Source organism: Fragaria vesca, linkage group LG2 (genome assembly GCF_000184155.1).
Source record: "Fragaria vesca subsp. vesca linkage group LG2, FraVesHawaii_1.0, whole genome shotgun sequence".
In the NCBI taxonomy this organism is placed as follows: Eukaryota; Viridiplantae; Streptophyta; class Magnoliopsida; order Rosales; family Rosaceae; genus Fragaria; species Fragaria vesca.
The window spans coordinates 949986-962128 of NC_020492.1; the positions used below are offsets into that span (position 1 = coordinate 949986).

Here is a 12143-nt window from a genome sequence, read left to right on the forward strand (position 1 = left end):
AAACCCTAATTAGTCTCGGCTAATCTATGGTTACCGCCATTATGTTTATGAGTGCATGACCGTTCTAGCTCAACATCGCCATCTCTCTTACAACAATCAGCTCATCGACGCTGACCTTAAAAGTGAAACAACCGGCTTTGGTCTATATCCAAATCGCTCCACCAGTAAGCCATAACTTTCAAGGGTTAAACACGACATTGGTCTACCTCCCTTTCACTGCGATCAACCACGAAGTTGGAACTCTTCGACGCCAAGCCAAGAAACTAGACAATGACCTGCAAATCTACTTCAATGCTAGACAGTCAACCATCAATCTCCACATGATTGGGATCCACCAACTGATAAAACAACACTACCATCTCACTTGTCATGGACAACACCACCAATGCACCTCCACAAACGAATGACACAACTCGTCAGATGACGTGCGTCGATGCTAAACTCAGCGTAGAGAGCTGCCAAAATATTTGGGATTCATATTTTGTAAGATATTTTGGTGTGTGTAGCATTACTCATTTTTTAAAACTGAGTTTTTTTATATTTTACAATTGTATATCCTCATCACACCAATACCAAATTAAGCCTGAGTTCCTCTCTCACGGCCAAAAAGAGGAATTAATTAGTTCCAAATTAAAGATAATTTATATATTTTAAATTTATTTATAAACTTATTATTTGAATTTGTTTCATAATTAACTATTTTCATAGATAGAGTGTGTTAATAACAAAAAAAGATATGTTAGCATCATCTTAAATAAAATAGAAACAAGATAAATCGTAAATAACTTTGAAAAATTTTACTGTCTACATAGACAAACCTAATTTATCCATAGTAAATCCAAGCTCTTACCAAAACCGAATGATCTCTGATTTTCAACGCTTGGGATTCAACAAGCAGCACCGACGATTGGTATTGCTAACAAATTTAACTCTTATATTCTAAAAAGCCAAAAATGCAACCAATCAGACCCCGCCATCACATCACCTCGCTCGCTCATACCGTCTAAGCGCAAAGCACTCTAGCCTTCCTCCCCCTTTCCACTCTTTTAGGCTTTTAGCATGGAATCAAGACACAGAGAGTAGGCACCTCATTCTCTCATTCATTTCCAAAAGAGAGAGAGAAGAAGCTCTAGCGTCTCTCTCTCTCTCTCTCACTCACTCTCAGTCTCTGCTAGGGTTTCACAGACTTGCCTTGTCCGTCTCCCAAACCCAAATGTGAGTCCCTCTTCCTTCAATAACCCCCAATTTCAAGCTTCTTTGATTTTTTCAGAGCTCAGTCCGCCGTAGCTACCACCACTCTCTCATAAAAAAATTGTGATTCTTTTTCTTTATTTTTATTTTCCGCTTCATGAAATTAAGCAGCTTTTGTTTTGTTTGTTTCTGAATTCTCGTAATTGTCGATTTGAAGGATCAACTTGATTTTTAATCACCATTCCCTGATACAAAAATGGCGAATTTTGTGTTTGATTTTTTATTTCTCAGTAATTATTAATTAGTTTAATTTTGTTTTGGGTGCTTTGCTTGTGCTTAATGTTCTCTGCAAATTTCAGTGAGGTATGGAGCCGGCGGTGGATATACGGCCCGGTGAAGACGCCACTTACGACGGTAGACCCTCTCACTCTTGAATGGCAATTTTTGTTTATGCGCATTGTGTTTGCATGCAAGAATTTTCAAGAGAAGAACTTATCTTCGGACTCTTTATAGTTACGGTGTTAGTAAACCTTGTGAATTTTGTTCATCACTCAAGTGGACTGAACTATTATTATCCTGGAATATTTTGTGTTGCATCAATGCTGGGCGTTAAAGGGATAGTGGGACTAGGTGATGATTAGGACAGAAAGTTTTGCTTCAGGTGATTATTAGGGAATATTCGATGTGGTGATTCTGTTAATGAAGACACTTAAGAGCAAAAAGATATTCTCAAACTTTATACGTAGATAGATTGCACCTTCAAAGGTGTATGGAGCAAATGTAATTTGCCCCTTCTTGTTTTTTTGTTTTTTTTGTTCCGGCTGCTTCATTGTAGCGGGTACTGAATTTGAGTGGGTAGTTTATTTCGAGCTGAAATGTCCTACTTTTAGTACTCAAACAAGTAATACCAAATTGGACCTCCTCTCAATTCATTTCCAGAAAGAGGCTAATTTTTCTGTTTTAGTATCGGTAAGGGTAGTTTGAAAAGGTGAAAAAGGAAGAATGTATTTGATTTGCAGAAAAGTTTTCCCCTTTTTTTGAAATACCTAGTAGTGAGCCGGAAAGCTTAGGGACTCCTCTCCTTCCTCTTCCCCCATTTGACAAGCTGTATCTTCGAATGTTCAGATGATTCTAAAGCGTACAAGGACTCCTTCATTTCTTTTTCCAAGGATTGCTTGGAGCACTACCTCCATTGTAGTTAATAACAGTACGGTTGCACAGTTTTCATATTATCAAATGTTTCATTATGATTCTTCCATCTAAGAGTATGAGTGTTTTGGCTTTTTGTTTTGTTTAATTCTTTTATGGTAATTTATCCATGTTATGCTGCTAAAGCATTTGCATGTGCCCACTTCCAAGATCACGACATATTATTGCAGTTATGGCACTCACAAAGCAGAAATGGAAGTTTTGCCAAAGCTTTCTCCTGTTTCCCGTTCGGGTGTTCATTGTGATACCTTAGATAAATGGTTTTCCGTTGATTCAATGATTTTTATTATATTTATTTTTATTTTTATATATTTCCCACAAATTCCTTATATTGTTAATGTTACCATCTGAAATCAGGTCTGTATTCCAAGGGGCATAAGAAGTTGAAATTATCTTCTGATAGAAATGTATGTGATGCAATGGTCTTGTCTGCAAGTATGCACAATGAAACTGTACAAAAGAAACCAAGTTCCACCTCTGCAGTTGTTGATTATACTGATCCGCTGGCTATACCAAACTTGCTGGAGGGATTAGATGACGGTGGTAAATATGGAAGTGTTGAAAAGGACATGAAGGCATTGGCTGCTCAGATAAATGAAGTGCTGAATCCGTTGTTCGCAAAATTCCCCACACTATCTAATTCATACTTTAAAGAGAAAAGAAGGCAGAGTAAACTGGCTCCTGAATTAGCGTTAGCAATTCAACGAGCTCCGTCTCTGGCAGAAAATAATGTCATTGATCTGGAGGATGACTCTGTTGACAGAAATGCTCCAGCAGCATCAACGGCTATTGTAATCATTGATTCAGATGAGGAACAGACTGAAGATCAGAGGCCTTCCTACTCTTTCCAGGAGGTTTTTATGACACAACCATCATATTCTTTCAAGGATATAATTCTGCCACAGCCATCTGAACAAGTTTTCAGGAAGGACCCTGGAGTATGTTTCACTCATATGACGATTTTGCTTGTAATTTATACATTTCATTGTCTTTTTTTTTGGGTATCTATTAAATGATTGGTTGGAGTATCCTGTTCAGGTGAGGGATCAAGTTGAAGAAACTGACACGAATAAAGATCCAGGTGTTTATGTGGGTGTAGAAGACGAAGAAAGTACTGAAGATGATGATGGTTTAGGAGACGCATGGATGGAAATGTCAATGGCAATTGAATCTTCAAAGGTATTGTTTATGTCCTTTCTTTAAATTTAGTGTTTTGATGTCAAGTGATTGGTATAAGCTTAAGGATTGTTTTGGGTGAAAATTCTAATAATTTTTCATAGCTGTCATAGTATACAATAATTATCTTATATTCAGACCAAAAATAAAATCTTTATCTTATATTCATTTTTATCTCCTCCTGATAGGATATCACTGTAGATCCTTTATCTGAAGAAAGAACGAGTGAAGGCGACTGCGAGCATTCTTTTGTCTTAAAGGATGATCTTGGATTTGTTTGCCGCATCTGTGGGGTCATTGACAGAAGCATTGATACAATCTTTGAGTTTCAGTATAACAAGGTATAGCTTCCACCTTGAGTACCTATAATATCATCATTTTAGTATTATCAGCTTGGTAAGTTGCTTTTGCAACTTTGTTCTTTTTGAATGTTCATTTGCCTGCAGGTAGTGGTGATGTAGACTATTGGTACTAGAACTAAGCCACCAGGAAAATAGAGAACCTTGAATAACTTGAATAAGTGGGTGGTCTTTAATTTGAGTTTAATTGGATAGGCCTTAGGGCTACTAAGTTTTTCTAGCTCTAGTTTTAGTGCACTGCTTTTAGTATAAAATCATGCTATGCTGAAATTAATTCAGTTCATCCCGACACTTTATGAATATGAGTTATTACTTATTACTCTAGTCAAATGCCCATGTAATCAAGATATGTGAATTGGTCTGGATTTAGGCATAAACTAACCTTTGTAATCATTGTATGGAATGCATAAAATGTCACGCCTTAGCAAGAACCTATCGATATGAATGGATGTTCAAGGACCCACCTCATCCACCCTAACGATCTGACCAATACTGTTCTTGTCACTTTGGTTAAATAGGTTGAGTCTTTTAACATGCATTGGTTTGGCTTTTCACTTATTAGCCTTTCAAACCGAACAAACCCAAACCAAGGGGGAAATGACATGAGGGATTGAGATGGCACAGCTGGCCTTCATGGTTCAACTCTGATGTTGTCAATGCCTCAATGGTAGCATTTTTCATCTTCATATCACCTGCAAATGACTAACAGACATGGGTGAATCTATTAATCAAATTTTGAGTGACCCTAGGCTTGTCCTGTAAGGGCTTGCTTGGGCGAGAGGCCGAGAGTCATGTCTGACTCATTTTCTGGTTTTTTTCCTTTTTTAATCAGTAATGAGGGGTTTTGGTTTTTAAGCTTCGACTCATTTAGTCTATCCAACTGGATCATTTAGTTGATTAGATTAGTTTGGTCACAGGACCAATGTCCATCAGTTTTGACTTGAGGAAAAAATGAACATGACAAGGTTGATGTGGTGAGAATTATCTACACGCTGATCTATTTCAACATGTGAAAATCCCCATTCACCAATTAGTGAACTGTAAGTTCCTTAGAGAGCTGGTCTACTGTTTTCTCTTCAACAGTTTCCTCCTGGATTTTGTCACCAGTAGACAACTGAACACGGTAATTCTGTTTTGGAGAAGGAAACAAAGGGTGGCTTCTCACTACTCGTGAGATCCAATACAGTATTGAAACACACAATTCTTATCTGAATGTTCCATGCTCAATGGATCTGACAACGTGTTACATTGCTGAATGAGTTAATCATGGTATTGAGAGCAAGAAATTTGAATAAGGATAATCAAATTCGGTGAAGGCCTATAATATACTTTACTGTATTGTGAGTTCTTTGGTACTGGTCTACTGAGCTGAACATTTTATTTACGCCTTGGACTCTTGTCTCTATACTTGCCTTTACGTAATTAAAATCAATAGATGGATCTTCTTAAACCAATTGACAAGATATCTGATGCCAATGGGTACATATTATCTTTTGGAAATTAAATTTCATTGTATCTTTACTATTTCAGGTCAAAAGGAGTACAAGAACGTACATGCCTGATTCTCGTAATGGGAAAGACAGAGAATCAACTGAGGATGGTGGAGTTAAACTTTCAGAAGATGGTTTGATTATAACTGAAATATCTGCTCACCCAAGACATATGAAGCAAATGAAACCTCATCAAGTGGAGGGTTTCAATTTTCTTGTTAGCAACTTAGTTGGTGATAATCCTGGTGGTTGCATCTTGGCCCATGCTCCAGGTTCTGGAAAAACATTTATGATAATTAGTTTCATGCAAAGTTTCCTAGCAAAGTATCCAAATGCTAGACCGTTGGTTGTTCTTCCTAAAGGAATATTGGATACATGGAAAAAGGAGTTTAAATATTGGCAAGTAGAGGATATTCCTTTATTTGACTTCTATGAGGCCAAAGCAGACAATCGGTCACAGCAGCTTGAGGTTTTGAAGAAGTGGGTGAAACAGAAAAGTATCCTGTTCTTAGGGTACAAACAGTTCTCCTCTATTGTTTGTGATCGAGAAACGAACCAGATATCAACGTCGTGCCAGGAAATATTGCTAAAGGCACCTTCAATTCTTATTATGGATGAAGGGCACACCCCTCGGAATGACAATACTGATGTATTCCAATCAATTGCAAAATTGCAGACACCAAGGAAAGTTGTACTTTCAGGAACTATTTATCAAAATCATGTGAAGGAAGTGTTCAACATTCTGAATCTGGTTCGTCCTAAGTTTTTAAGATCAGAAACTTCCCGACCCATCATCAAGCGCATAATGAGTAGGGTACATATACCAGGTGCAAGGAAGCAGTTCAAAGCTGGTGCTGATAATGTTTTTTATGAACTAGTGGAGGATACTCTGCAGAAGGATAAGGATTTCAGAAGGAAAGTGACTGTCATACATGACTTGCGTGAGATGACCAGCAAGGTCCTTCATTACTACAAAGGAGATTCCCTGGATGAGCTTCCTGGACTTATTGATTTCACTGTGGTACTCAATCTAAGTGACTGGCAGAAGCAGAAAATCCAGAAGGAATTCAAGAAGTTTGCAAGGAAGTTCAAGCAAAGTTCAGTTGGCAGTGCTGTTTATCTGCACCCTAAACTGTACTCCGTCTCTAAGGACTGGAAACCCTCTGATTCAAATGAAAAGATAGATGAATTGGTTGAGACGATAGACTTGAATGAAGGAATCAAAGCTAAATTCTTTATGAATATGCTTAGGTTATGTGAGTCATCTGGTGAGAAACTATTGGTTTTCAGTCAGTACCTCCCACCTTTGAAATTTTTAGAGAGATTAACCGTCAAAACAAAGGGTTGGAGTCCTGGGAGAGAGCTGTTTGTGATCACAGGGGAATCGAAATCTGAGAATAGGGAGTGGTCCATGGAGAGATTTAACAATTCCCCTGATGCTAAGGTCTTCTTTGGCTCGATCAAGGCATGTGGAGAGGGTATATCTTTAGTAGGGGCTTCACGAGTCTTAATTTTGGATGTCCATCTTAATCCCTCTGTAACACGGCAAGCAATTGGCCGTGCATTTAGACCTGGCCAAAAGAGGAAAGTATTTGTATATAGATTGGTAGCTGCTGATTCCCCTGAAGAGGAAGATCATAGTACTTGCTTCCAAAAAGAATTAATTGCCAAGATGTGGTTTGAATGGAACGAATATTGTGGTTATCGGGATTTTGAAGTGGATACTGTTGATGTGAAAGAGTGTGGTGATCATTTTCTTGAAAGTCCGGCGTTAGGGGAAGATGTGAAGGTTCTGTACAAAAGGTTTGTGTGCTTGTACATCCAAATTTTTCTTCATCAAGTTCCGACATCCATTTTTTTCTGACTATTTTCTTTATTGTTTCAGGTAGGTCCTTCCATCATAGTAAGGCTCAGGTGCAGAGTAGGGAAAGTTGTCACAAACAGTTTTGGACATGCCACTGTTAACTTTAGTTAGCATGGTGGTGAACATATCTTGGTACATGCAGGTTTTGCTTAGTTTTTTTTTAAAGTATCAGAGTCGTCTATTCGGAGGGTGCTGTTTTTTGTGAAGATGCCATTTATCCTTCAGGAACTATGCTCTTTTGTGATTTTCGCTCTATTTTGTGTTTTTTTGTTTTTTTGTTTTGTTTTTGTTTGAGCTGGTATATGCACCCTGTTAAATTTTAGGTTTGATTTTTCTACTGTGTAATTAACGTCATCCTTATGGAAATGGAGCAAATAACACAGGAAGTACTGGGCTGGAGAAAATGTATGAAATATCTAGTATTAAGAAAGATTCTTCTGCAATTATAGATCAATTATAGAATTGTATGAGAATCGCATTAGGTCGTGAGCTAAACTGGTTCAAGACTTGGCTATCCCCAATGATACTGGAGAAGAAAGTGAATGCATTAGAGTGAGCAACTTGACCTTTTATTTTCTTACTCCTTTGATTTCCAGGTGAAATGGTAAGAGCTTTTCTATCAGGATCTCTAAATCACACACCTTTTTACAATGAGATTTTCACCTTTTTTGTAGTACGTTTTTCATCTTATTTGTGTTATTTCTTTGTCTTCCCAAATGAATGATTTAGCCCCCAAATGTATGACACATTACAACGGCTGACCATGTTAACTCATGGACCAACTAGTTAGTAATTAGTAATTAAGTTACTTACCCCTGTATTTAATTTTAGAATGAAAACTCCTGTAATGCATAAAGATCATTTATCTCACTTTTAATTTAAACTTGCTGAATTACTTGAACCCAGTAACATAATGAATCCATACCCTCCATATATAAACCATGCACGACTACTAAATCCCTCAACACTTCAACTAGCTAGTATAAACCGAATTGGTATTGATCATCCATCACCATGGGCACTACTTACCACCTCTTGGCAATCCTTGCTCTTCTCGTTCCACTCCTCACCGTAGCCGATATCGGTGCTGGTGGCCGTGCCTGGAAGCCCGTAACGAACACTAGCGACCCTCATGGCCTCATGTGAAAGAGGTCGCATAGTCTGCAGTTTCCCAGCACAAGGAGTCGGGCGGAAACTTGTTGCTCCAAAATGTGATAATTGATAAAGGGGGGACTACCAGGGATGGGAGTCGGGGACGGTCACTTTCCGACTTGTTATCACCGTCAAGAGTAACCCTAAAGAAGCAGTTATTTCCGTTGAGACCTCGGTGACGGAAAATATAGTCACAGAGCTTAAGAAGTTGGGTTACTTTACTCAAGTAACACATGATAATTAAATCTTGCTACCTCCGATTGTCAGCTGAGTTCTGTGATCTTCTATGTTCATAATAAAACTTGATCTATTCTCCTGAGTGTCAAGTGATGATTATTTAAGCAATTCAAAACGTAATATCAAAGTCTGAAGCTCAATTAGAAGATATAAAAATATTGACCAGAAATGCAAAACAGAGGTACTTTAGAATACCTCATTTTCCAAGATGATTCAATTTTTTCTTCATCATCATCATCATCTGCCAGTCGAACTCTAGACCTGATGGACTGTGCACATTTCACAAAACCAACAGGCTAAAGGTTACCCGCGATGGTTTGTCTTTACTTATATCTATTTATTGGGGCTGTTTCTATTGCGGACCATTTTGTTGCAGACTTTCAAACACAAACCGTTAGATTAGATCAATGGTCTACAATTGAAGAAGTATAAACTTTTCTCATAAGGCCACATGTATCTCAATCCCTCCTCCTTCACAACATTTTCTCAAGGCTCATATGGAGGTGTAGGAGAAAAACACAATTGTAAAATCATGTTAGGAACTCAAAATTAAAGAAAAAACAGAAGAAAAATGAAAAACAGTGGAAAGGGATTCGAAAGAGAGATAAAGTTTCTGAATTTCTCAAGGGAGGAGAGGTGTATTGTATGGATGTGGTAAGCCTCATCTTGATCTTTAAAATCTGAACCATCTATCTAATCTAACGGTAGAAATTAAAAATCCTTAACAAGTCCTCAAATAAAAAGTCCTCATTAGAATGGGCTCCTCTATTTATTACTTTTTATTACCACATTGCATTGGGTCTTTAAGGGATCCAGATCCTCTCCTCATATTTCTCTCCTAATATTACCTCATAAGACAATCTTGACCGTTTGATCATAATCAAGGGCCAAGATGTTACTTACTCAGATTTTGAGATATTTTCTCCTCTGTTCTCCAATTTCTCTTCTTTCTCATTCCAAATTCTCGTTAAGCTTCAACCACCTTGTAGTTGAATACAGGATTCTTGTAATTGAACCTTCAGCCTTCAGCCTTCAGCCTTCAAAAATCCACTCGACGAAAAACAAATCCATCCAATTAACAACACAAACTGTTCTTTGCAATATGAATTAAATTTCAGAGCTTCAAATGGACACAAAACTGTTCTTTACAACACAAATTGTTCTTTGCAATATGAATCAAAAGTCGATACAAACTGTTCTAAACTGTTCTTTTAGCTTCAAACTGTTCTTATTAAAATTTCAAACATGTGAACTTCAATCTTTCTAATCCAGGCTGAATTTCCAAGAGTCTTTTGCATCTGGGTACCTAAATGATTCAACACCCAGAAAGCTAGAAACTGTGGGCGTCATGTATTCATCTTCGTTATCAATTTTGAGTTTTCTAGGTAAACATATAAGCTTTTCCTCAGTGAACAATTGTAAAAATTAGAGCATGCAATTTGAAGAAAGAGGTGAAGGGAATTGAATATAATATTTGGAGGAAATTTTACGGTGGAAGCAACACCTGCCCCACCACCATGCAAGTCCTCCCCTCTAAAGATTTCGTCACCAACAAAACTCTCAAGTCTCAACCATGGAGGCTCTCAGCGGCAGCAATGCCGACGACGGAGATCACGGGAGCAACAATATTTTCATTCTCGATCAATTCGTCAGATTATTCATTGCCCTGATTGGAGATAACCAGGAATCTGATGAGATTGATGTTGAAAGAAGAGATTACTTAGTTTCTCTGCTGCTTGTTCTCCAACAGGGAAGCCTTGAGTCGAGAATTGCTTCGGCTGTGAGTGATGAGTTCAACCTCTTGATCCTCATCTCATACGAGAGAATTTGGGGAGAGGGAGATTAGAGAATAGATGAAATGCTAAAGTTAGGACATCTTGGCCCTTGATTATGATCGAACGGTCAATATTGTCTTATGAGGCAATATTATGAGAGAAATATGAGGAGCGGATCCGGATCCGTCTTTAAGAGCATCTCCAACGACTTCTCTAAAATTTCTCTAAAATGAGGAAACAAAAGCCAAAATCTCCAAAAAAATTATGCTCCAACTCCAACAGCTTCTCTATTTTAGAGATTCTAGCATTTATTATAACAATAAAACATGTTACATAATTATTAATTTATAACAAAAATATATATATAAATATTTTATTGTAACAATAAAATACTCAATAAAATATTCTATTTATGTAAACTTCTTGTTGAAGCACGCGAAAAATTTAATTTTAGAGAATGAAGATTTTGCTGCAAATTTAGGGAATGAATGCATATCTTTCTTCTTCATCCCCATTTTAGGGAATGAGATGGGGAAGCTGTTAGACCACAAAACAATTCAATATTTCCCAAAATTAATAAAATCAAGAAAATGAGGAAACGGTTAGAGATGCTCTAATAAATCCTCTTGATCCTCTAAACTTTCTTCAATTGCATTGATGTAGTAATTAATACTCTCTTTCGGTTATCGTCCTTCACTCACTATATAAAATATATGTAGATATTACACTGATCTCATCCTATTATATCTTCATCCATATGTCATGGGCGCTTACTACCTCCTAGCAATCGTTGCTCTTCTCTTTCCTCTTCTCGCCGTCTCCGATGTTGGTGGCAGCGATGTCGACCCAAGCTGGGTGCCAATAAAGAACCTTAGTGACCCTCATGTTATTGAAGTCGCAAAGTTTGCGATCGTCCAGAACTATAAGAAGACTGGCAAACAGTTTCCCTTCAGGAAGGTGGCAGAAGCCAGTTACTGGAAACAACAATCATAGGTAGTTAAGTATCATCTTCTCATCTATGGCAAGAGTTTTATCCCTGAATTCCCTAAAGCTTCCGCCAGCGTGAAAGAAAATACATCCACAAAGCGTATGCATTTGGACTTTATTGTATTACATGACATGCCCTAAATTAGTATATGACGCATGATTTTAGAATTTATATCTTCTCGTTCTTGTTCTATCTTAGCACCTCAGTTTTTTGATCTTCTGTCGTCATATAATAAAACTAGGGGTTTGTTTCTTTTTTTTTTTTTTTTTTTTAATAAAGGGCTAGTGCGGCTACCCTTAAGCTTTCATTAATGAAACTGTCGAATACAAGGAGGGATATAAAGCATGAACCCATGATTACAATGAAGTCCCGAAATAATATCGAGAATGTCTACAAACAAAGTACATGTACTCAAACAAGGTGCTTGTTCTTATTAGTGATGATTAATATTTAATCTTTGTATTGTGCAATAATTTCTTTTATTTATATGCATTTTGAATGTTAACATGTTCTCGAAGCTAGCCTAGAAGTGCTTGATCTATCCACAATGGCTAGGCTTCTCTCATCCAGCTCCAACAACAATTTCAACTATCTATTGCTCAATTCATTTCTCAAAGCTTTTAAAAACTTGGGTCCGAAAATGGTAAATCCTTGCGCATTTTAATCTTATCCGAAATTCTCTTGACTTAATTCCATACGTTC

The 12143-nt window shown here is 37.4% G+C and overlaps 1 protein-coding gene across 1 annotated transcript; it reads left to right on the top strand.

Moving 5' to 3' along the window:
* Window positions 1-1132: 1132 nt before the first annotated feature.
* Window positions 1133-7672, top strand: LOC101292751 (DNA repair protein rhp54-like). Its single transcript, XM_004289603.1, has 7 exons — window positions 1133-1215; window positions 1551-1605; window positions 2758-3338; window positions 3439-3579; window positions 3765-3917; window positions 5466-7228; window positions 7311-7672. Exons 2-7 carry the CDS (start codon window positions 1557-1559, stop codon window positions 7312-7314), a joined length of 2691 nt encoding a protein of 896 aa, XP_004289651.1. The 5' UTR covers window positions 1133-1215; window positions 1551-1556; the 3' UTR covers window positions 7315-7672.
* The last annotated feature ends 4471 nt before the right edge of the window (window positions 7673-12143 follow it).